Here is a 27,480-nt window from a genome sequence, read left to right as displayed (position 1 = left end):
CTATTTTTTGTCAAATCTACGTAAACTAGTTCAGCAATTATCATTAAATGGGTAAAGGCGGAAGGATCCTTATGCAAACCAATGAAAAGTGTCCGCGAAGTACTACCTTAAATATAGGTCAAGTTTACTCATCACCCATCTCGCTGATCTACCTCTAGTATCAGTGAATGTGAATATGAACATAATATCTACTTTGTTATTAAAATAGACGTTGTCAACTAATGGTAATGTTTTTTTATTTCTTCACACTTCCTGTAAAATGTCTGAGCTTGTAAAAGTATTTATTTACAATTTCTATTCTTATAAACTACTGCACAAAATTGTCCACAATACAGGTACTTTCTTACTGCTTTGTTGCACATCGCCATGATTAAGTAATGCCATTAAAGCTTTTAATATGTAAATAACAGAAAAGCACATATATCCATCTGATGACATCAAGGTCAGATGACTGTAAAGTTGCAGCTGTTTTCTTGGAGAAACAGTGGTATTCTGGTATTGAATTATTTAATTTAAAAAAAAATGCAGACTTTCTTTCTGTCAATATATTATTTTGAGGACTTCAAAGAAGTGGCACTAATCTAAGATCTGAAAAAAAAAACAACTTCTGCATTTCATGAGTCTGCTTTAGTCTATAATTATATATGTAATGGTACTGGTAGAGGTATCGTCTAATGGACATTATTGGATTTGGATATGGCTTTAAGAGATAAAATTTCCATGTTACAGGAAATGACAAGCAAACATTCTTGTAAAAATGACGACACAAATAAATAATTCTTACTTTTACAATGCAGTCAACAAAGCCCACTTTCAAAGTCCTCACCCCCAAAACCCAACTTCATATCCAAAACAAAATTTTAGCAACTTGGGATAACAAAAAAATATGCACTTTAACATTTTTTCCATAATTCCCAAATACAGTTTGTATTTCTTAACTCATCTTTCAGTTTATCTGACTACACACTTTCATCACATTTGACTTCTTTAAACAAATGCTTGGCGACAGTTTCCATTCATCAAATTAACAGAAACATGCCAAAAGTGTTAAAACTTTATAATTTAGTTGTATAAAAAACTGTGTATTCAAAAATAGATTTAGGAAAATACACCCGGATACATTCCACATGAATATAATAGAGCACAGTTGACACTGAATATGAAGTGAAAAATGTATGACACAATTAAAACTTGTTGCACAGGTGCATTTCACACCAATTATTGGCTCTCACTCCTCTGAAATTTATTTGATATATCAAAGTCAAGAAGAAAGCTGCAGGTTTTTAATGCGTTGTGCTAGGTTAATGTTCATGGGATGTGACAATAACTGCAACCAAGAGCCAACTTGCAACACACTTGGGCCATTCAGAGAAGAAAGAGGACCTTTAAAAAAATCTAAGCTCCATAGACACATAGCTCTAATTAAGGTTGGGGACTGGTATAAATACAACAACCAAATATCCAGATCAATCTGGAAGTTTTTCACCTTAAATAACCAAGCAAGTAACTTTAGGATAAAGGCAATATTGATGCTTTCTTCAATACTGAACTGTGGTTTTCAAATGTAAATTATAAAATGTGCCCCATATATCAACATTCTTTAAAAAGATCCGTACTCAATTAATCTCTTTGACTATGTGTATTACTATATAATACAATGACATCACGTGGACTGAATGATAACAATGGACTAGGAAATGTACAAATGGGTAGAATGTGAAGAATCAATATAAAGATGACTGAGTAATGTCATGCTGCCTTTGAAGATGACTTTAAACCAGTTTTATATACATCAAAAAAGCGAATTCATAATACATTGTGACAATAACCTTGGGCCAGACTATATACATAGCAATAAATGTAAATGGGCAGTTTCATTCACATAATTTTGGCATCATTTATCTTGCATTAATTCTGTAGACAAAAAATTTTCAATCTTAATGAAAAGTAAAATCATTTCATTCAGACGTCACAATATAACAAATTCAATGTTAAAGTTAAATTTTGTAATGAAAATTAAACAATGACAAAGATAAGTAACAGTGAAGACAATATTTCTTTAACAATTTCTTGTTTGGAAAAAAAAAGCTTATTGAAAGAAAATATAAGTCCTACAGAAGGTAACACACTCAATTTCACTGCCCAGTCACATTTCTTCTGTAAAACAAGATATAAGCATTCTCTCGCACAAACTTTGTGGTCAGTTCATAGTCAATGCTGATCTGACTGACACTCTCGTCATCAAACTTATACCAGAGACCATCAGAGGCCTGAGCATAGGCCACATAGTGGCCATAGTTTGTGTTTTGACCCCCAACATGGAGGCACATTCCATAAAGGTCATAGCGATAGCCTAAATCTCCACTGGTCAAGTCTTCCCTGTTAGCCACTGTGTCAAATATAATATGTGTTAAGTCCAATCCTGAGAGAGGAACACTTAAAGGTGAGGAGTCCTTACAAGCATCCTGGACCTCAGAGTCAAATCTGAACCTTAATATCTGGATCACCAAGCACTCTGGCAACTGACGTAGTAATGATCGTCTTTGACCATCAGTTAGTCTCACTCGATCTCGGTTAAGGTCAAAATTGAATACATTGTCTCCAATGGGAGTGGACGTCTTTAAGTGGTTATTATCATGAAATCCACTGTCTGACAAGGGGTTTATACTACCCTCTCTTCCTCGTATGGGTGTCACAAGACTAGAAGTGTTCAATGGAGACCTGAGCACAGAATCAGAGATCACCCTCCTACGCAAATCATGATCAACATTCCTCTGCTGAATATGGGAGACCAAATTCAATGGCTTAGTCTTCTCAGCTTCTCGTACAGTATGAGTACAAGGACACCTCAGTCCATTCACACCGTAAAGCTTTTCTACATTACCAAACTTGGTAAAACAGTCCTCCAGATAGACCAACCCTGTGAGTTCCCTGGGAGCCACCAGGGGCACTGGGAGGATGTTAAAGGGCTGAATATTCACTGAGATGTGGTTACATTCCACACAGTGTTGGGCCTCCACAAGCTGACCAGAGAACAGATCGTCCACTGGAGAGGTATTAGCCTGTTTGTAGGTCAGCCACTCAAGGTCAGACAGCCTCTGGATGGGTTCTGCGTAGGTGTTGTTGTCCAGACCATGAGCTATGGATATCTGTGAACATAAATGATGAATAAATGAGTTTTAAAAAATATCTTAGTAATGCAAACTAGCCTGTAGATTTATGATGAAAACAAACGTCTGTGAAGAGGCTGTAAAAGGGTGAGTGTTGCTTTTTCTGACATGAGTTTTAACAAAAGATTATTGGTTCCTAACTAGAATTACTGCTAACAGTTTTGCAAAGAAAATATAGTAATGAATTCTCGAGTGCATTTCATTTTGCAATTAGTATTTCAGTTTTTTCAGAGGTTTAAACACAGCATCTAATAAGAAAATGCCAAACAGAACGGCAGAACATGAAGACTTCATAAACTAGAGGATCAGAGAGGCGATACCGCCTCCGGATATTGTACCACCAGCTGGAGTAAGCGCATTCGTTTAGACCCCCCCCACCCCTCCAAAAAGGGACACCATCACCAGTCTTGTGCTTGACAAGCTCTATAAGATGCAATCAATAAGAGTTCTCAAAATATGCAAAAAAATATAACTAAAAATGGTATAATCAAGCAGATTTTCGAATTGACTTGCATTTTCCTACCCTTGATCACTCCTGTATTCTCTAGACAAAAGGCCTATTGGTTTTCCTTGAAAAGTGTTGTCAATGGTGCATATATGCTGACAAAAGAGAAAACCTAGGGGCAACAAGGGGCACATCTCTGCTAGTTTTAAAGATATGAGAGGCAAGAAAATATGCAAAGCTCAGTTCATGGTGAAAAAGTAGGTCAAAGGTCAATTTCAATATCATAGTATATGAATTTCTATTCAAGTTCAATAGCAACCATGGGTATTTCTTTGCCAATTTTGCAGATTTAAAGGCCTGAAAACATGCAAAAAGCAGTTCATCATAAAAAGTAGGTCAAAGGTCAATTTCAAGGTCACAGATTGCTAGTGTATTACTTCCTATTCAAGTTCAATAGTAACTATGGACCTATTTCTGTCAGTTTTGGAGATAAAGGAGAAAGAAAATTTGCAAAGTTCAGTTCATAGTAAAAAGATGGTCAAAGGTCTATTTTAAGGTCACAGTAAATTGCCAGTATATGACTTACTACTTAAGTTCAATAGTAACTATGGACCTATATCTGCCAGTTTTGATGATAAAACGGAAAGAAAATTTGCAAAGTTCAATTCATGATGAAAAGTAGGTCAAAGGTCAATCTCAAGGTCACACTTAGATTGCCAGTATATGACTTCCTATTCAAGTTCAATAGTAACTATGGACCTATCTCTGCCAGTTTTGGAGATAAAAGGGAATGAAAATTTGCAAAGTTCAGTTCATGGTGAAAAGTAGGTCAAAGGTCAATTTAAAGGTCACAGTAAATTGCCTCTAATGACTTTCTATTCAAATTCAATAGTAACTATGGGCGTATCTTTGCCAGTTTTGGAGATAAAAGGGAACAAAAATTTGCAAAGTTCAGTTCATGGTAAAAAGTAGGTCAAATGTCAAATTTAAGGTCACAGTAAATTGCCAGTATATGACTTCCTATTCAAGTTCAATAGTAACTATGAACCTATCTCTGCCAGTTTTGGAGATAAAAGGGAACGAAAATTTGCAAAGTTCAATTCATGATGAAAAGTAGGTCAAAGGTCAATTTTATGGTCACTGTTAAATTGCCAGTATGTGACATCCTATTCAACTTTAATAGTAACTATTGACCTATCTCTCCCAGTTTTGGAGATATAATGTTACAATTCTGAGTTACAATAATGTGCCACCACAATGTACTTTTTAATACAGCATAACACGAAAACCGTATGAAATACAAAAAAACGGAGACCATATGCAATGTTGGGCTTTACATGCTCTACAAAATGCAAAAAAGAACGGGTCGCTAGCATTAACAGTTCCTGAATTAGAGACAGTTTTCAGTTTCGGTATCTTATGGCCGCTTCTCCCGTGAAAATGCACCGATTGACCCCAAATTCACGGAGATGAAAGAAGACCCAAAGGGTAACACTTTCCAATAATATTATTGGTTAAGTCTGTGTAGTGTCTGAATAACAGCGCAAATAATATTTTTTTTGTAAAAAAATTTCATTTATTTGAAAATTTTGACCCAATTGACCTTGAAATAAAGGTCAAAGGTCAAATCCAAGGGCATATTTGAAATCTACACATATGACTTTTGGAAAGCCGTCTGTAGAAATTTTTCCCATAATTCCTTCCGTAGGGTAGATAATTGGCATTGAATTTTCAGAAATTTTGACAAGGGTGCATTTCAACGAGCGTCACGCCCAGGTTAATGCACCGACTGAGACAAAAAAACCTGGGGGTTCAAGTTGAGGTTATATGTGACCTAAATCCAAGAGATGGGGACAGGGGTTCTTGCGGTCTAGGAGGAGAAGCGGTAACGGTGACTTGTATCCAGCGCCAGTACGCGGAGCCGGCGGAGCCAACGGAGCCGGCGGAGCCAACGGAGCCGGCGGAGCCGGACGAGACGGGTCGGGACTAAAACCATGAGTACCGCCAGCGTACACGCTGGTGGTACTAATAATATCACTTCAGCATTTTCAATCAGACTTTCTGTTTGCTAACCTCTCTCCTGCATGCACCTTTCAACTCCTCTATTCTTCTTTCATTCAGATCTCCATAAATGAACTTCAGCATAGCCAAAGCTGGGCTCATAAACTGGTCTGCCTGGGGACTACCTATATATACAGAATTGCTTGTAGTTATAATCCTTTGAGAACAGCACATATAAATGAACAAGTTTAAAATCATAAAATGATGACCAAAAAAAAAAAAAAAAAATGATAATAATAAATAAATAAATAAACAAATAAATAAACTAATTTCTTAAGAGGAGAAGGACACTGTTTCTTGGCTTATTTGAATTAATCATCTGTAAATTCCTTATAAATCATTGAATTTTAGTTTTATTAGTATATTTAACATAATCGTGTAAGCTACCAAATACTATATAAATGAGATTAAAAAAACTGTAAAGTACATGTCCAAACATTCTGAAATATTCTTCATATATATCCTATAAAAAGATTATCTATAAGATAAAAGGTATGCTTCACTGCTTAAACCAACCACATGCAGTGCTCACAAAGCTAAATTGCAACAAAAATCCAAGAGGCACAACTGCAGAGGTGCCAAAATTAAGATTTAGTGACACATGGACATTTGTAAGCACCAACACTGGGAAGGACATAGTACTGTCAAGACCAGCTTACCTTGGTCTCCAGTCTTGTTCAGCACCTGGTGAAGTGTTGACAGCAGCCATGTTAGAAACTCTGCCGTGTCCTGCTGCTGCTGGGCGTCCTGGTTGCTGGGACTTGCAACCAAGTCTGTCAAAGACGACGCTGCCTCTCGTAGTCTTGTTATGTCTGGACATTCTCTGCTGTTACCATCTGTGAAAAGAGTAGGATGTAGTCCCATGAAACTGAACTTGACCAAATGTGGACACCATATCTCATGGTCTCGTCATGGCTAGACAGTCAAAACTGTTGCCAGTTTTTAAATTATGTACTAGTAATGATTATCACAAAAACATTTGCAAAGTGTAAGAAATGCATTCTTTGCTTCAACACAACAATGGAGTTAACAGTTTAAGAAGAATTTTTTTCTTTTTGTTAAAAATATTGCAAAAAATTACTTCTAAATAAAATAACAAAAGCAAAATCACTGCCTTCATAACAAACTTTTAAACCTTGAACAGGAAAACAGGCATAATAAATCATTTGCTATACCTATTACAAAAATTTTCCTTTATGATCTCTCTACCTCTTTGCCAATTTACTGACCTGGCTGAACATTGAGCTCATGCAGCAGTTCTTTAATAGACTCTAACAGGGTGGTCTCAGCCAGACTGGCCTTCCTCTTCCTCCTCTCTATATCATCCTGACTGATATTGCCCAGAGATTCGGGGAGCTTCGGGCTTCTGGCAAGACACTGCAACACAGCATTCATAAAACATATACTTTTGCTGTCATTCCTCAGTCCTGGAGGAGTTGTCCTATATTTTCCCAGTCCCAACACATTCATGACCCGTGAGAGAGCACCTGATTGAGTTTTACCAACTTTTGGGTCCATGTCCCCATACCCTGTGTGAATTTTATTGACCAGTCTCTTTGGCATGACTGTGGGCAGTCGCGCTGACATGCTTGGGTTTTGATTCTGGAACCTGCTGTTGTGATTCATGTTAGCAAATGCATAGTTTGTGGGAAGCCTAGAGTAGAACTGCTGCCCTGAGGAGAAAGGTTCTGATACCACAGGGAACCCTGGGTCTTGCTGCTGTGGAGATGGCAGCACTGTTCCCTGTGGTGACATCCCTGTCACTGATGGACCACTGGGGCTATTGAATCTCAACTGTGGAGGGAGGGGGTGCATGAATCTATTCCCAGGGGTATCCACATTATTCCAGGCTGCTGCACTGGCTATAGGACTGACATTTGGAAAGGGGTCTGCCTGAGAAACCATGTGCAGGGGAGGAGTGGCTATTGGGGAGCTGGTCATCATGAACTGCCCTTCTGTCTGTCGTACTTGCTCCCTTCGCATCTGCTCCATGCTCTCCTCGTGCTGCTGGAATTCATCCCACCTTGTGGTGAGCTGTATCCAGAGATCGCGGAAATCCACACGTCCGTGCACTTGTGTGTAGAGGAGTGTAAGCACCGCCAGAGTAAAGAGGAGGTACGGCACATGATCTATGATGTATACAACAACACTGAAGAACATCAAGGCAAGGGCCTCATACAACCATACCAGCCTCTTCTCCCCATCATCTCTGCAAACACAATTCAAAGTCTTTATATATACTCTCATACAGATCTAAATTCAGCCTCTGCTGGTGTGTGTGTGTGTGTGTGTGTGTGTGTGTGTGTGTGTGTGTGTGCGGAGAGAGAGAGCATGTGCATGCATTTTTTTCTAATAGTAATTCCAGTGTAAACTGTGATTCTATAAAATGTGTATGTTATTCTACTAAAATGTGTATGTGCAAAACCTAAATAATATGACATTATATCATAATACACTTAGTTAATACACTGTACGGCATTAGAGGCAATTTTTCAGAAGGGAAGCATAAAGGTTTGATATCAACATTCTTTGACGAATATATAATACGGCAGAGTTTTAAACACATTCAGCCACAAAACAGTGATAATGTATGAAAGCAGATAAATTTTAGACACATTCTTTAGAGTAAGGTCTTTTACTTGTGAATAAATAGTTCCATCAAATTGGGCATATAGTGCTCTAACTGGCCATTTATTTTCTCGCAAACTACGGTATGTGTTTTGTATCATACATACCTTGCTTCTTTGAGTGGTGTCTTAGCCACAAGATCCACCAGCAAAAACACCATAAAGTCTATACTGCCATAGTAGACAGCAGTATAGACAGAGTAAAATATCCAAAACATTCTCTTTTTTAAAGAACTACATCTGTCTGCTATTCAACTGCTCCTGAAAAGACGAAATAGTATGAATGTAACATACCATGACCTAGGGTCATTGCAGTGAAATAACTAGTTACCTACAAAATGAACAGTACTATGAAAAGTGTTTGATCAATCCCAAATTTTATTTTATCAAAGTCGTATTTCCCATGCCATATAGTATACTAGAAGTCTTTTTTACTTTATATATATAAAGTATTGGTTTCTGTTGCTTCACATTAACTTGCCTATGTCTGGTGCACAAGTTCATACAAAAAGACTTCTAGTATACTATATAGCATGGGAAATACTGCTGATGAGCACTGCTGATAAGTATACATGATGGAGCCAAGTGTAAACAACGAGAGGAACATTTCCAATATCAACCTCTACCCATAGATAAGGGGTACTTTACTACTTTACTCTCTGGACTTCAAGCATTTTCCAACAACTGGGTGTCAAACAAGCAAACCTGTATTCATGTGGGTCTGTATCAAGGTGCCACATGCACAGTGGCAAAAGTTATAATACAAGTTCCAACTCAAAAAGACAGTTAACAATTGAAAGCTAATAATAATAATTTAATAATAGATCAGAATTGAAGTAGAGTTCCGATCAAATAGCAAGAAAAGTCGCAAACAGTTGTAGTGTATAATAACACACATATAGTCTACATATAAATAGGCAATGTGAAGTAACGAAAGAAAGATCCAGTGGCAGTACTCTCACACGAATAGACCGGAGTTAGAAAATGCTCCTTTTCGTTGTTTAGAAGCTAGACAAGTTTAAGTGATACGCAGGTAGAGCTAAAACAATACTCTGTTACATAATACATTTAATGCGTTTGCATAAGTTGTTTATCGATTTCAAATTCAATAGTATTCAAGACAACTGAAGTTGCCGGCTTCATGACCTAATTTCACTTGCACAGAGAAAGAAGCTGCAAGAATGAGGTGAATCCGAGAAATCCTAAAGAATCAAAACCGCATGTATTATCTCCTCATTCAAATGATATAAACTGCATTCGGACTGACCTCATCGCAACAACGTACAACAAGTTATTACCTGAGGCCTTTACTCACCTTTTCAAATATTCAATCTATTTCCAAAATGGCGGGTCGTCAATGCGCGAGCGTAGTAGGTCATCGCTAAGCATTGTGGGTAAACACAACTTGGCAGTAGTAGAACTAGGGTGTGAAGGATTCTTCACATTTTCGATGGGCCTTCGCCATTTCAGAACATTAGATTATTTCTGGTGAGTAATGGTCATGTAGAAAAAACTTCAACGCTTCGATTAGGTACTTTTTTCACGGCATTTATGACTACATTTTAAGATACCAGTTAATATAACTTGTATTGACTTATTTGGCAAGTACAAACCGCAGAGCCAGTAGCATAGACGTTTATAACTGTGCAGGACAGCCCCATTGAACAGCTGAACCTGAGATCTTGAAGTACGTTAAGTGCGTATATGTATCTGTTGCATTGACGGCCTTTGGTAATGTAGGCCAAAACAGCATTATTGTTGATATGGCTGTGGCCTCACTGTCAATGAAATATTGAATAGTGTAACGTTTGATGTTGCTAATGAAATAATTTAATAAAAAATAATAAATAATAAATAGATGGATGAAAAAGACATTTCACTCATAAATCTGTATGGTCCCAATAATGATTCACCTGAATTTTTCTTAAAAATACACGAGACAATAATGAATTTTGGAAATCAGGATCATATTATCTGTGGGGACTTTAACTTAGTATTAAACCAAGAGAAGGACACATATAACTATAAACATAAAAATAACCCCAAGGCCTCTAATCAACTTTATACCTTGATGGAATTACATAACTGGCACGACATATGGAGGGAAATGCATGAGGATGTTAGACAGTATACATGGCGGCAGCCTACGCCTTTTAAACAGGCAAGGTTAGATTATTTTATTGTTTCCACAACCATTACAAATTATATCGAAGATAGTCAGATTATTCCAGGTTATAAGAGCGACCACTCCATTATAACTCTGGACTTACAGTTAAAAAGGAAAATTAAACACGGAAAAGGTTTTTGGAAATTCAATAACTCACACTTATATGAAAGTGAGTATGCCGATATGGTAAAGCAGATAATCAATGAAACTATCTTAGAGTATGCAGCAGCGCCCTATAATAGAGATAACATACTGAATATTGACAGACATTCTTTACAGTTAACTATAAGCGATGGGCTATTTCTTGAAACTCTCTTAATGAAAATTAGGGGGGAAACGATTGCTTTTGGTGCTAGGATAAAAAAGAAAAGAGAATCAGAGGAAAAACAAGTGGAAAATACTATAAACGACCTAGAGAATGATCTTAAAAATGAGGCCGAATTAGACAAAAAAGAAGAAATTCTTGAAATGATAAATAAGGAAAAGATGAAACTGGAAAATATAAGAAAAATAAAAGTAAAAGGCATAATGATAAGATCAAAAGAAAGATGGATAGAATACGGAGAAAAACCATCAAAATACTTTTTAGCACTGGAAAATCGCAATTTTACAAATAAGTCAATAACTAAACTGGTAACAGATAACGGAAATATTCTTACTGAACAAAATGAGATTCTCAAAGAAACCGCACGCTTTTACGAAAATTTATTTAAGAAACAAAATCACAAATCAGTAGACATAAAAACTCGATTGGAAAATATTGAAACTCCAAAATTGACCGAAGCCGAAGCATCCTCGCTCGAAGGAAAGATAAACTACGCTGAACTCTATACAGTATTAAGACAAACGAAAAATGAAAAGAGCCCAGGTACCGACGGGTTTACTTACGAATTTTTCAAATTCTTTTGGAAAGAACTGAATAGTTTTTTAATAAGATGTATAAACGAGGCATACGAAAAAGACAAACTACCTATAACTCTTACCCGGGGTATAATCGTCCTTCTACCTAAACATAATAAGCCTACCAACTCGTTAAAAAACCTAAGACCGATATCACTACTTAATGTTGTGTATAAACTCGCCTCGGCATGTATAACGAATCGAATAAAGAAAGTATTACCAATATTAATAAATGAAGACCAAAATGGGTTTATGGCGGGCAGATACATAGGTGAGAATACACGGACCATTTTCGACTTAATTGAATACTGTGACGCACATGAAATACCAGGTCTGTTGATGCAAATCGATTTTGCTAAGGCTTTCGATTCAATCGACTGGGGTTTTATCGAAAAAACCTTTGAATTCTTTGGCTTTGGAGAATCTATCATAAAATGGATAAAACTCTTCCTTAAAGACTCCTCTTCGTGTGTCTTGGTTAATGGTTTTGCCTCTTCTTTCTTCAATCTTTCTCGGGGTTGCCGTCAGGGGGATCCCATCTCCCCTTACCTTTTCATTCTTTGTGCTGAGATACTAAGTATAATGTTAAAAAATGAAATAGACATAAAAGGCATTACAATACATAATCAAACTTTTCTCATCTCCCAGTATGCTGATGACACAACTATTGTGCTGGATGGGACTGAAAAAAGTTTAAGAAATACCCTAAAGGTTCTAAATGAATTCTCCCAATTTTCTGGACTACAAATGAACAATCAAAAAACTAAATTAAACTGGTTCGGAAGCAAGAAAGACTCACAAGAGAGCATGTGTAAAGAGTTGAATCTCGATTGGAATGAACGTTTTTTCAGAATCCTTGGAATAGATTTCTCAGTAAATTTACATGAAATGATTGAGAAAAATTATAGAGAGAAACTCGAAGATATGGAAAGAACTATGAAACAATGGACTCACCGATCGCTAACAGTTTTGGGGAGAAATGTAATTTTTAAATCACTGATCCTTCCAAAAATGACTCATTTATTTTCCACATTGCCAATACCAAACAAATATGTAGACAAAATACAAAAAATGTGCTTTAATTTCATATGGAATGGAAATATTGAAAGAGTAAAACGAGATATAATGACACAGTCGTACTCAAATGGAGGTATAAAAGTCCCCGATATTAGAAACTATATTGATTCCCTAAAAATTTCATGGCTCAGGAGAATCATGCACAAAAATTCAAAATGGTCTTTCTTTTTCCTTAGTCTGATCCCTGAAAGTAAGGGTGTACACTGGTCTGAAATGGGAATGTCTGAAATGCAAAAAATTAAGAACGGATCAAAAAATGCTTTTTGGAATCAAGTCATTGATGCATGGTGCAGACTGTTAAAGAATAAAAAGATTGATACAAAAGAAAAGTTTTTAAAAGAATGTTTATGGCTAAATGATAAAATACGGATAAAAAACAATCCTATTCTTATAAGAACCTGTAATAAAATAGGTATAAGAAACATAAATGACTTGATCGATACAGAGGGAAATTACCTCACATACCAACAGTTCAAGGAAAGGCACGGGAATATAATAAATTATGTTACGTTCACAAGTATACTATGCGCAGTAAAAAAATTTCAAAAACAAATGAATATAGACAATTTACATGAAAAAATTGAGCTCCCTATAATTTCAACCCAACTTAAATGGCTATTAAAATTTACAAAAGGGGGAAAACCTTTTTACAATATTTTGAACTCAAACGAAATGAAAAAGACTAACGCAATGTCAAAATGGAAACTCCTTTCTAAAGAACCTCTCACAGCTGAAGAGTGGAAAATCTTGAATAACATTCCTTTCCAATGTACTTTAGATACTAAACTGCGCTGGTTTCAATTTAGAGTATCAAAAAGAATTTTAGCTACAAATAATTTTTTACGAAAAATTGGGATAAAAGACACAGAGACCTGCTCCTTCTGTAACGAACACCCTGAAACTCTTCAACACTTATTTATTGAGTGCAAAGTAATTGCTCCCCTTTGGGCAAAAATACAAGACTGGATCCATTTAAAGACTGGACTTGTATTACAATTAACAGCATCTGATATAATTCTAGGAATTCCAAATTTGAAATGCAATGCGCTCAACAGTTTGCTGATCATAACAAAATTTATTATATATAAATTTAAAATGAAAAACATTACCCCGAACATAGAAAATATTAAAATAGAATGGAGACAGGCCTACATCGCAGAGAGAAATATAAGTCTGAGAAACATGACAATAGATAAATTTAATGAAAAATGGAAAAAGCTGCAGCCTCTCTTCCTGGAATGATATCTTCTATCTGCGTATGTTCCCCTGCCGATATTTGATAGTAAAACACATATTTGTTTTTATCTGTATTAGATCATATTATTTATTAAGTATTATTAAGTATTTTACTATTAGGTTATCAATATATCGTTGTTGACATATATATTAAATGACACAGTAACTATATATATATATATATATTGCAAATGACTGAGTGTCTCTTTGTGAGTGAGTGAGTGAGAGAGTGAGTGTGATTTTTATTTAGTTATTTATAAATTTTATATTTTTTTGCTGAAATCTGTACTTATTTGAGATTTGCAATAAAAAAAAATATTAATAAAAAAAAAAATAAAAAAAAAAATAAATAGATGGATAGAATTAAATGAAAAAAAATAAATATACATTCTGTATATGTCTAGATATACCCAGTAAATTCATCCTAAATAACAGAGACTGCTGTTGCGTCTGTAAATTGCCAGCATAGAATGCCAAACATTCATTTCTTACTTATTTTACGATAGAATATTCAGTTCAAAACTTGACTTTTACTTCAACCTATACTAATGGGAACACAGTCACAGAGTTTAATGAGATCATTATAATGCAGTTACTGAACAGGAACAGTTGTGTGCGCATTATCATAATTCAATGCTAGCACTGTTATTTATGCATATTTCATATACCCCAGTACAGTACAGTACAGTACAGGCACTCTTTTCAAAATTACACACAAGAATCAAACTATGAATATGCATCAACATAAACTGCATAAAATCAATCACACCAGAGTTGGAAATAACCGCCCGTCCCAACGTCCTTGACGGTCTAATTTCATGGAGGACGGGTAAAATTAATTTGGAGACCGTCCTGTGGTCGGGCCGCACTTTGAAGTCGTCAGTAGATCTGAGCGTGAAACATCGCGTCTTTCTTGATTTTTAGATTCACACATTTACTTATATATAAGTGTTTACAATATAAATCACATGAGCATTCTGAATATAGGAAAATAGGTCAATGATTCGTCATTACATCGAGTACTTCCGACTTTTACCGCGGGAAAATTTCACTGCGATAAACCAATAAGTCACGTGAACATTCCAAATATAGGAATATAGGTCAGTGATATGTCATTAAATGACTTACTCTCGACTTTTGTCGCGGGAAGATTCGCAGCAATAAGCCAATCAAATGCAAGGTAACATCGGTAATATGATAAAGAAGACAATATGGTGAGCTAATGTAGCGTAAATTCACGATGCCTTAAATTTTTGCATCCTTTAACGAAGGGTCCATTTTTATACCGGTTAAATTTCTTCCTTGACAAAAGCGGGCCATAAACGGGTATAAACGGATATAAAATTTGACGGTTTTCGTTACATATCAGCCAACTAAACTCTGCTTTCCAACTTGGAACAATCGTCCGCTGCCTCTTATTTTGGTCGTAGTCTTTACGGACCTCCGTCGCTGGTCGCTTTTCATGATTTTTTTCAGGAAGGCCAAGAAACTTTCGTTGCATGTCGGACGTAGAAATTTCAAATGTACGCTACATTAGTTTGCCACATTGTCTTCTTTATCATATTACCAATGTCACCACGCATTTGTAACCCATTTAAGTCAGGTAAAATATGCAGTAAATTTATTGGAGAAAGATTTTTATTAAATACTGAAAAAAATTTTTGTATAGTACTAGTTAAAATGCCTTATGATGAAGGAAATCCAAACGTATGCTTTTTTTCACACTTGCTGATACAGCAGAGTGTGAACGTGGGTTTTCCCAGTTGAAAATAATCAAGAATCGATATAAAAACAAGTTGAAAGCATAATCTATGATTCTGCTAATGTCAATCCAGCAACATTCAAGCACAATTCAAGAACTTGTCCCCAAACCAGCAATAACTCAGTGGAGCACTGGGGCAAGAAGGCCAACTTTCATGGAAAGATGCAAGCCCAAATCTGCTGTTGACCACTTTGAGGAGATTATTGTTGATGTGGAGCAGGGTAAAAGGGAGGGCACCAGCGTTCAGGTGCCAAGTGAGCAACCATCAAAATCTATTGACTCGGGCTACGAGTCGGATTTTCAGATATGGAAGAGAGGGATGATAATGACTACAGTGAATCAGGTGGAGATGATTAAAGGAATTCATTTAGCAAAAATCTCATGAGTAAATGCAGTTTTTTTTTCAATTAACATTTTGAAGATTCAAACAGAATGACTTGATCTTTGGTCAAGTGAGGTTTTCATATATCAGGACAGGCACTGTGACTTGCAGTTGACATTCATCAATTTTATTCACCAAACTGATACTGTTTTACTTGCAAGCTGCTACTGCTTACCATGCCAATGATTTGATAGTTCAGTTTTGAATTTTAATGCTCCTTTCATGAAAATTTGCAGTGATGTAGATACTTCAGTTAAATTAAAATACTTGTTCTTCAGTACTGACTGTATTGACTGTGGTGCATTTTGTTTCTGTCAAATGGTTTTGCTATAATTTTGTATTAATAGATATTTGGCATGGTGCATATATATATTTATTATTTTATTTTATTTATTTATTTTATTATTATTATTATTATTATTTTTTTTTTTTTTTTTTTTTTTTTTTTTTTTTTGCAATCCATGATGTATGGGTGGGGGGACAGACCATAACTGAATATAAAAATAAATTTGATTCTTTGGTATCAAGACAGCACTGGTATTATGAGTTTTATTTATGAAGTTTGAAAGAAAACAACATTCAAAAATGTCTTGAATTATTAAATTTAGTCATACATGCACATTATTATCATAATTCTCTCGATTTTATGAGGACAGGTTGGCTTATGGTAGGACAGGTAACTTTCAAGAGTAACCTGTCCTGCTGTCTGGTTGAATTTTAGGAGGAGTTTCCAACCCTGATCACACAGTAAGGACTTTGGTCTTAAGTTTTTGGTTACAATTTTTGTGTGTATGTGTGTTTTTCCTTAGCTATGTTATCATTAAGTTGAACTAAAACCTAGTTTGCTTCATAAATGAATAAATGAATGAATCAACTAATAGATAAATAAATCAAAGTGGATGGCAATGAGGTTTCTAGTAGTTTTGAACAATTTGAACTCAGTTTCATAGCTGTAGACATGAGAAGCATGGTAGCTGATGCATGGTCAGTGGACAGACCCATCAGTTACGCATTCCAACCACAGGTAGATATGTCTGATACATTCCTTTGCTAAGTTTTGTAGCCTACAGGTATTCAATACTCATCCTTTATATTCCTGTGATTTTATTTCAAATTTTGTAATGAAAACTTTTAAAAGCTTGATAGAGAAGAAGGAAATAGTAGAAGTAACAAAATGCAAAGTGTAATTGAAACCTTATGTGGCTGTGCTTTATGTGTCATGAACTTGGGCTTGCCATCAACCATGGTAAACTAGTAACAGTGAGGCACCATTGGCAGATTAAGATCTATACATGCTGCTATGTGACATTTGACATTCCTTTTATTCAGTATACTCTCTCTCTCTCTCTCTCTCTCTCTCTCTCTCTGTAAAAACTACTACATAAAATAAAATTCAAACAAAATTAATTTGTTACATTTCAGTAAAAATTCTTTAGTAGTACATGTGGTTCAAAAATGCTGTGAGTAAAGCTGGATTTAAGTGATAGAGATTTTTTAGACAGGTGGGATACATTTAGATATAGATATAGAAATTTAAAAATAGATATAGATTAACTAGGAGTTTTAACAGTAATTAAGGCTGGCACAGGAGCTAAGCTGAAAAAAAATTAAAACAGATTAAGAAGATATACTGGATATTTGTGAAGATTTGTGCGTACAGTACCATTTCATTTGCCAGTTCAGAAATTCAGAATAATTATTTGTATATGTAAGGTAGTTAAAGGGTTATTGATAAATTATGCATGTGTATATTATGCATGTATATTAGGTCTAGGAGGATGTTGAGTGTTGATGAAAGTTGAGCTGGCATGATCCACTGTGGATGCCTGTTATACCTAACCCAGCTGGAGGTTGATAGGAAAAAGAATGTACTAGTATTTCTTTTTCCTCGATCACTGATTACCTCAAGCTGTAGACTACTGTATATGTTTTGCAGACAGCACCTGTTTTCAGAAGTCACTGGCTTTAGATTATAATTTTTGAGACAAAATAAGACTGTAGATAAACATGTCCAAGACAAAATGATGCAATACAAAATAAACAAAGATTATGTGTACCACAGGCAGCATTATCTCATCTTGTGTGTCAAGAGTACTCCACACACTCTCTCTCTACTGGCCCCTGCAAAGGTACTGCACTAGTATGCTGATAGTATGGCTAAGTATCCAGTGAACTATGCAACCCATTCTTGTGATAAGTATACTTCTGCCACTAAATGTAGAAACACTATGCCAGGTAGGGGTAAGATACAATCATTACTCTGATGCCAAGGCTACATGAACCATAATGATATTATCCTATAGGTTTGTTTCTTGTTTTATTTAATTTACCAGTACTGCTGATATGTGCTTTGTGAGTCTGTATTTCAGTTTTTACATCAGATCCTCACATCTGTGAGTTGGTTTTATGTTTCTTATAATATCAGCATCTGGCTATTGCAGGGCTTGTTCCCTGAAAGTCAGGATCTTGAAAATGAGTGATTGAACTTATGTATCTAGCTGTGGAAGGTAAAGATCTGGAAGGTGAGATCTTTAAATTGCTCCTTTTATATTGCAAAATTTGCAGTTGTCAGGACAGAATCAGTAGACATGTAGAATACAGCTGTACAGTGAGGAGCTACGAGGTATACTAATTATAACCATGAAGTCCAAACAAACTCCTGAAACTCGGGGCACTATATAAATTTGTATCTGATGGCATTTTGGTATGCCAGCACATAGTGCTGTGTGAATAATCAGACTCATGGGATCAATGTACAGAACAGCAGACTTACAGAAACATACGTAGGTATAATATATATATCAAAATCTTTTAGTATGCATTTTTGACAAATGGCTTTTTTTTAATATTAAAAAAATTATTATTATTTCTGTAAATTTCTTCACTCCAAAAGAAAATGAATAAAAGAGACAAGAATCAATAAATATTTGATATTGGAACTTTGCAATAATATTTGTTTTATAAGAGAAACATTTAAAAGTGAAAGCTATATTTCATTCTATATCTGTATATCCAAAGATACATCATTTTTTCTGAAATCCATGTTACCAGTGCCCTTTATATTTGGCAACCTTAACTATATTGAAAAGTTTTGTTAGAGCAATTTCAATGAAATTGTTAGTTCTTTTGCCAGTAGCTTGAGAAATACTATAAATTGATTTTTTACCAGACATTTATGCAGACAAGATATAATATTGTACCTTTTGGCATATAAAACTGAAATATTGTGGGTTTTTTATCACCAGTAAGACATCTATAGCCATTGCCTTGTATTGAAAAGTTACTAAATTGATCTATAACTACTTTGAATTTTAATGACAAGTTCTGCCTGTTTTTACTCCCTAACTTCTGTACTTGTGACATTGTATTTTATGTTCACAAAAATGAATTTCTTCGGTTTAAGCTAAAAAAGTATTTAATATGCTCTTGAGATGTGCTTTTTAATAAAATATTAAAATATGTTATAATTCAAAATGCTGCAGGCCAAACTTAGGAAATGGTTGTCCAACCCTGTGCCTGATCTTTCAGATGTCGGAGGTATTGTAAGGCAGGGGATTGTAATCAAGTGTCTGATTTCATACCATGGTTCTATAGCAGTTTTCATTTAAACCAATCTGAAAGCCAGTCGGGCTCAAGTTCTAGGTCTTTTAGGTTTAATTCATCTTTAATTTGCTCTAAGTTTTTAGAAAAGATTGAATGAATTATTGTTGGTATTTATTTTTGCAACACACGTAACAGCCAATAGTTTGAATGAAACAATTGAGCTCTGTAGCAGAAATATAACGGCTGTATTTATCAACTTAATTATTCGGGTCTGTTTGAAGTGAATAGAAAACTGCCCAGGGATTTGGCTGTGAACATACAGAAGAATATATATATATGAGTCACTTCATTATACCCTGAGTTCATGTGAGTTTTAAACATGTAACCAATGCATATGATGTGCATTACAATTGACATCAGTTCTGGAGAACATGGGGAGCTATATTGTTGGCATTGGTTGGATATCATTTATGTAGTATAATAACAACATGTTTTTAACCTTTTGATGTGTTTCAGAGCATAAAGAGAGTAAATAAAACAAGTATATCATGGTTTTCTTATTTTATATATGGCATACCAAAACATATTGAATTACATGAACTTCGATTCGGATCCTCTCTAAAGTAGCAATATCTTACAATATAAAGTTGTGAAATATTTATTGTCTTCTACTTACTCAAAAATGTGTTATCTGACAGAAACAAATAACCTTTCATGAATTTTGAATCCTCGATCTTTTGATAGTGTTTAAACTGTTTTCATTGTTAGTGAATAAAGAGAAAATAGTTTTGTTGAATATTTCTTTATACGAAACTGCAAGTACCTGAGGCTGAGCTGTTGAAGGGATAATTAGATGAGCATAAATTACAGCAAATACCTGGAGGCTAAGATATGAGATTGTTTTTTAGCTTCTGAGGATTCCAGAGAAAGGTTCCTATAATTATGGCAAATTCCATCACAAAATAGAATAGATTTATAGATTCTACAAGCTGGAGCTGACATTGAACTAAGTAGGCTTTAGTGAGTAAGACTATAGGCACATTCACAACAAGTTGATCTGCAGACTAACAAATCTGCAGATCAAATATGGCTGGCCTACTTGAAAGCTTGCTGCATAATCCCCTAATAGACACTGAAAAGATTCCCTGTGGGGATCACACGGCAAGCTTTTAAGTGGGCTGGCCATATTTGATCTGCAGATCTGTTAGTCTGTAGATTAACTTTGGTTGTGAATGTGGCCAGAGTTATGTTGATTTTATGTTGAAGGGATAGCAACTGTTTGTTTTAGCCAAAATAGGGTTTTCCTTGGGTAAACAACCCAATAGTTTATGAATCCATTCTGACTTTCAAAGTTAACCCATGGGGTATTTCTTAAAAGTTTGGTTTTTTTGTAATAATCTCCTAAGAGAAGTTTTGCCATCTTTGAAAGTCCACGTGGTCTGGTGGCAAGCACACATTCTAGAATAATTGTTATAACTGCTGTTTGGTGGTAAATGAAATTAATTATATGAGTTAATTTAAATGTATTTATTTTGAAATGTGAATCTCATACAGTTGGTATCCCTTTAAATTCAAACAATAAATTGACTGTGTTTCTCTCATGATTGTTGAGAATTATTGGTTTGAAAATTATTTTTAATAGTTTTTTTTTCTGAAATGAGTAAAAACTATTAATCTTGAATAATGAAAATGTTTGGAAAAATCAAGTGAAATTAGTTGGTTTTCAGTATCAAGTGAATTGTTAGATGGTGTATTGAAGCTTCTGTAGCAGCACTTCATATTTAAATAAGATACTGGCCTGCTGGCACACACTCACTGATATTTCAGTAGGGCCAGAAAAATCTCTTTCCTAAGTTCCAGTGATATATTTCTGAATATTTAGTCTATTTCAAAAACTTTTCAGTAAGCTACTAGCCCTTTTGGGCTATCAGGTTTTAAAGTGGGTTAGTGTTATAATTTTTTAATAGCCTGATGTCTTTTTTGGAGGGCAACTGCCTCAGGCTAGTGCCTATTGGCATACTGCTTTGTGGTTTGTCATGTAAAAATGTGAAACTTTTTTTATGAAATGGGCTTAATGTTTCATAACTGTTAGTTTATGTTCACTTTATTCTGCCTTCTCTTTACAGGCCTTTGGTAGGGAAAACTTTCAAGGCCATCAAATCTTTGCCTTAAAGATCGACAAGTCTCCAGGGTAAAAAAAGCCAGCGACCATGGAAGGGGATGAGCCTTCCCACAAAGCAATGCTGTACTTCTTAGAGATTTTGATGAACAGTGATAATGCTCTCACCATCAGTCAGTTGGCCGGGAGATTCGGCAGTCGATCCTTCTCAGCAGAAATGAGGCAGGCAGCTGGTGGAAATGAGGCTGGCTTGCGGAGATTCCTTTTGAAGTATCCAGCTTTGTTTTCTGTCAATGGTAACATGGTGAGTGCCAACACTGAACTTGGGAGCCTTGGTGGCGGAGGGGGTAGTGGTGGAGGCAGCTCTGAGCCGGCCCCCAGGGATGCTGAGAAAGAGGCCATCCAGTACTTTGCTCAGAAAATGATGAGAAAAGAGGACACATGGATCCCCATCAAAAGCCTGGCAGGCCATCTCTCCCAGGCACCTTTGGATATCCGTAATGTTGTTGGTCCTCAGAGTGAATTTAAGAAGTTTTTAACTGCACACTCTGACGTGTTTGATGTCCACGAAGAGATTGTCTCTCTGAAAGATAACACAGCTCCCAGGACTTCCAGAAGATCAAATTACAAACCAGTCCAGAATGGATTTTCCAGTGATTTGTCAGATAGGCCACGCGGCCGTGGAAGGGGGATGGCAAGTCGCAGCAGTGAGAAAAGTGACTATACAAAGAGCTTAGACAGCACTCCTGTTGTTGGGACCCAGGCAACTTCTCCGAAATCTTCCACAAAAAAGTCCCCTGTAACAATGACTGCCAATGAATACAAAGCTCTCAATTATGTAAAAAGTATTGTGGAGAAAAAGGGTTCAGTGAAAATACACAATATCACTGGTCATTTTAGTCAAGCACCTGAGACTGTCAGAAACACTATTGGCTGGACTAAATATGAGCTGGAGGAATTTATTAAGAAATATCCACAGGTGTTTCAAGTGAGTGAAGATGGAGAGGTGACTGTTATCAAAAATGCAAGACTTAATGTGGTCATCACTGGCTCCAGGCCTCATACCCAAGCAGTGCAAGCTTTAAATGGACGCAAAGGAAAAATTTACCACGTTGCCAAATTATGGGGGATTATAGACTTAGGAAAGCATGAACATGTCTTTTTTGACCGCTCAATCTACCATCTCCCTTGTACTGATTTTCAGGGGGAATTCACGGTTGGAGAATATCTAAATTTCAATGCAGTTCTTGCACCCAAAGTAAGCCGAGCAAAGTGGCGGGCAACAGCTATTTGGAAAGAGGGGGAGCTGCCACCATATGCTCAAGGTGATAATGTTCCAAACAAAACTGAAGATTTAAGTTCTAGTCAGGATCATGAGAAATATATGGCTGAGGTGTTTAAGCATTCTGAAAGTATTGAGGAAGAAATTAGTAAGCTGCTGCCTACAGCTGATATTGATTTTGGGTCATCCTCTGATGAGGGGTCACCAACATTTGAACTGACTGGGGATAAGAATTACGCCTACAATGACGCAGCTCCCAGCATGGCGGGTGTGATTCCAGTGTGGAATTTCAATCCTGGCTCTGATAAACAGAAGAAGAAAGATAACTTAGAGGCAGAGTCTGATAAGGGTTTTGTTCCTATCCCTACAGTTTCCATGGTACCTGAGAGTCAGTTCATGTATACGTCTACTGTAAGTGATGCCAGGCTAACTGCAGGATACATCGCAATTCCCGATCCTCAAGATATGCCAACGCAAAATGGAGCCAATCATGCTGATGGAGAGAAAGACAACAACAAGGAAAATAATGATGATGCGAGTGGAAAGAAGACAAGAGAAATTGGGTGTCAGACAATAGCCACTGGTGATATCCTTGCAACGCAGTTGTATCATGCATTTTGATTGATTGTTCTTACAAAACCTCTCTAAGAGTTAATTACAACTTATGCATTTTGATCAGCTACTGCACAGTTTTGAAGCATCAAAAAAATTCTCTGCAAATGCACCGCAGTTGTGACAGATACTATTTGTTTGTTATAAATATGGTTCATTTGCAGAACTTTTGCTGAAAGCCTGACAGTATCACATAATGTAAATGTATTTGTGTTTATGTGAAAATTTTTGTTAGGTATAGTGTACACTGGACATGCATTATTAACTATGTCTGCACAAGACGTAGAGAGATTTGTTTTTACTGTTCACAAATATGTAAATGCAAATATCATTTTCGCAGTGCATTTTTTTGTGCTGATGCTTGTTTTCAAATTGCCAAACCATGCATGAAAAGTTAGATCTATTTTTTTTTTAGGCTCAGGAATACAGCCTTGGATACAGGTGTTACCTTTTACCCTCTATACAAAACATTTCAAAATGTATGCACAGTTTGCAGAAGGATTGCTTGGTGTTTTTTTTTGCTTGTAAATCTGAGGATGTGATGTGTTTTTGCTAATATCCAAAGAAAAAGAAATGATGTTTGTTTAAGTGATTTGAACATTAAACATACGTAGGTAATAGGGTAGCAAAATAGAAGTACTTTTTATTCCTCCAATTTTCACTTTTTGTAAGGCCAGTAACTTCATTGACAATTAAAGCCATTTTTTTCTTGGCTTCAGAACTTGTTAAAGATTTGAATTATTAGAAAACTAGACTGCATGCTGCAATTTAATGAGCTCATATTGCCATGTTCTGACCGAGCACAGCATGACATTGTTCCACTGTTCACTTTATTGATAGTGAAATATGTGAACTGAAAACCATCATTATATACAGGTACCTGTCTACTTTTATGTACAAGAGAAAAATGATGCTATTAGTAACATAAAAATTACTTGGTAACATGAACAAAATGATTTTATTGGTTAATCACTGACCTCTCACATGGCTCTGGAATGATGTGGATGTTGGTGTGAGCCAGTGTGATGTGTTAAATTTTCTTTAGCAAATATTGCTGAGATGGTATGTACAAAATAATTGCTGTAATTCAAAAGCAGTGTTTTGAGTGTCCTTTTCAAAAGGCATTTTATTTTTGTACTAATATGTCTTTCACTCGGAATTATACAAAATTATAAGTTTATATATGCCTAGGTTGAACTTTTTGTATATGATTTTGTAGAGTTGAAGTGTACAAAGTTATAATTATTTTATTCATTGTGCTTAAACTCCATACCTGTCAATCCTGTATGCCTCAGTATTACATCTACAGTTTGTTGCAATATATTTGGGTGATTCAGCTTTATGCTTTTGAAGAGTGTTGGTTTTACAGTTTTGTCTTCAAGTGTCCAAGTTTCAGTTGATTTGCAATTGCACTATAATCCAGGTTTGCATTGCATGTGTACATGACTTCACAGTAAGTTTTTTAGTTCATATTTAATCATGACTGTGAAAGACGTATTTTCTAGAGTGGTACTGCATGCTATTGCAGTTTCTTTACATGGATGTTCAGAGGTAGGAAATAACAGGGCAGTCACAGGTTTAGGGATATAAACTGTTAATGACATTTCTATCTTTATTGTTATTACAATGTAAGGTGGCAGTTTTAGACAAGTTGTGACATACAAACTGCACGCTGATACCACCTGCCCCTCCACTAAGAAAATGAACCGTGCAAATTTGGTGGATACTAAAAATTACAAACAGGCTTGAACTTCAGGCACCGTTGTATATATTTTGGTTGGATAACTCGTTAATACTACCTTCCAGATTTGTGGTCAAAGCATTGACAGTAAATTGCTATGAGGAAATGCAATGTTAACAAAAATAACCAGTTTCAATTGTTTAATGTTCACTTTTTGCTTGGGCAGGTACATTCTGATGATCTGTGGAGGATCCCAGTCTTTAATGTCAAACCAAGATGAAGGATTCTTGAACAGAGTAAAGACTGGCTTCTTGTTTTAACCAGTGGTAATCAGAGATGTATTTTACTTTATTACACTGTCACAACTTGACTGAAAGCGCGAACTGAAATTATGCATTGCTTTAGTCATTAGCCATGTTGCCAAAAATAAGACTTCCCTGTATTTGAAAGTCAGTCTGTTGTATTTATGTGGTAAACATATTCTAATGGCGTCATGACAGGAAGCAGTGAAAATATATGCCACAAATACTATGTTCAGTTCATTCTGAGGATGCCATAAGAACATTTTTATTCAAAAAGAAAAATATATAATCTGCCTCTTTCTTATAGTTATGTTTGAGGAAATGGTAATTACAAAGTCAGAGAAAACAATTTCATTTTATCAAAGTATAATCTCAATGAATATATCAAAACAGATATAGTTGATGGTAAGAAATGATTTTATGGAGTTCTAGGGAATAGCCTATTTGTGGTATATAATTATACATACATTAGTGGTGCTATGTTATTGTTCATACAGGGCTAATCTTTTTCTTTTAATTTTATGAAGTGCAATTAACGTGATAATTGATTCATTCACTAATGAACTGCTGAGCATTAAGTGTTTTACAGTAGGTGTTGTTGTTAAGGCTGGCACTTTCCACTCAACGGTCTCGTTCTGAGTGTAGGTTTCTAGAGATCTTCAATCTGTAAATGTCTTGGCTGCCTCACCTAACGCATTTCAATCGGAGCGTACTTGCTTTTTACGAAAGTGTCACTTCTTTCTAATTCTGTATATGTAATACCTTGATCATCATTTGATCGAGCCTTTAAATGAAAACTTGCGAAACGCCACTGTGAAACACTAAACACTTATTTATTAATGTTATAATTTAATTATTGTGCTAAAGGATAAATGCAGTTGATAATATAGATGATGGTGACATCATATATATGGAAGGGTACTTATTACATTATCTATTAGTCTTGAACACCTTTTACTATTTTACATTAACAACTGCCGAAGAAATTTGCAAATTAAGTCAACGGATTAGAATGGCTGTCGTGTACGACCAAAGACGGCCTTACAGCAGTATTTATTGAAATGTCCGCTATTGTGTGTTGACATAAAGTTCGAAACCTGTAATTGGTTGGTGTGTGGTTTTCAATTCAGCATTTGCGCAGCTGTGCTTGAATACACCGTAGAGTATTGCGGCTTGAAATTTGAAATAAATGATATGATATTAAAATGTTAGCTCTTTTTGTGTACAGATGTTATTCACAGGACCGTTATACTCGGGTATGTGGCGAATGCTTTCTATGGGGCAAATTTGATACATTCGGGGAGGGATTAAAAACTTCTCTTGAAAAATATTCAGAATAATTCAGTGAATTGTTACTTTCTCTGATAAAGAGATGCTTTTACTTAGTAGCTTACGTGTAGTGTGATACACCACGCGTAAACGGTCAAAATTCGATGGCGGTTTTGCAGTCTCCTGAAAATAACCATCTTCTAGATTTACATCCGTAATATAATGACTGCATTTTTACGGAGTAACATCCTGTGTAATTAACGCCATGAAAACAATGTAGTGCCTGAATTCATGAGCTGGAATAACTGGCTTCAAAATTCCAGAGTATTGTAACGGCAGTTGGTCACGACATGGGAGACCCCCTTATAGCCGCCTATGCTGTATCTGAACACGAATGAAGATGTCTTACGGCAAATTGTGGTGATATAACCCAGGCTCGATGAACAGTATTTTCCATTCCACCGTCGATACCACACAAGTCTTGTCACCATAGGTTTTTAGTCTGCCAGTTTGTTTTTTAAAAAGTCAGTGATCAGATGAACGTGGGGAAAATGAAACTAGTTCACAAAGATAAGAAGTAGAAAAACCATAGAAGCTTGGTTTTCCGTAGGATAGTAGCTTAAAAAGAATGCGTACTACCACAACATACCTCCAACTGTAATTTTTAGGGGTAATTGTTTTGTGGAATTGTAAAATAGTAACAGTCAAAATTTCACAGTAGTCAATATTTGGAAAAAAATCTGAAATTCTTTGCATTCTAACCAACCACCTAACCTCAGAAAACAAGACATTCTATTGTAGAGTATAAAAAATCTAAAGTATGTATTTAGAATATACAGCACTGT

The 27,480-nt window shown here is 35.7% G+C and overlaps 2 protein-coding genes across 3 annotated transcripts; one reads left to right on the top strand and one right to left on the bottom strand.

The window, feature by feature from the left end:
* Positions 1–264: 264 nt before the first annotated feature.
* LOC106175410 (uncharacterized) lies at positions 265–9,753 on the bottom strand. The gene is made up of 6 exons (XM_013557392.2): positions 9,619–9,753; positions 8,412–8,564; positions 6,906–7,885; positions 6,336–6,512; positions 5,689–5,801; positions 265–3,149 (listed from the first exon to the last, which is right to left on the bottom strand). Exons 2-6 carry the CDS (start codon positions 8,519–8,521, stop codon positions 2,136–2,138), a joined length of 2,394 nt encoding a protein of 797 aa, XP_013412846.2. The 5' UTR covers positions 8,522–8,564; positions 9,619–9,753; the 3' UTR covers positions 265–2,135.
* Positions 9,694–26,577, top strand: LOC106175412 (uncharacterized). 2 transcript variants are annotated; one of them, XM_013557397.3, is made up of 2 exons: positions 9,694–9,791; positions 21,497–26,577. In XM_013557397.3, the coding sequence occupies exon 2, from the start codon at positions 21,581–21,583 to the stop codon at positions 23,390–23,392; it is 1,812 nt and encodes a 603-aa protein (XP_013412851.1). In that variant the 5' UTR covers positions 9,694–9,791; positions 21,497–21,580; the 3' UTR covers positions 23,393–26,577. The 2 variants fall into 2 exon arrangements, with proteins under 2 accessions (XP_013412851.1, XP_013412852.1); XM_013557398.3 differs by lacking the exon at positions 9,694–9,791 and adding an exon at positions 17,508–18,062.
* Positions 26,578–27,480: the final 903 nt, after the last annotated feature.

Source organism: Lingula anatina, chromosome 6, assembly GCF_051362555.1.
Source record: "Lingula anatina isolate TDL-2025a chromosome 6, LinAna3.0, whole genome shotgun sequence".
In the NCBI taxonomy this organism is placed as follows: Eukaryota; Metazoa; Brachiopoda; class Lingulata; order Lingulida; family Lingulidae; genus Lingula; species Lingula anatina.
The sequence above is the reverse complement of the archived record's forward strand: the minus strand, read 5'-3'. Positions and strand labels throughout refer to the sequence as shown.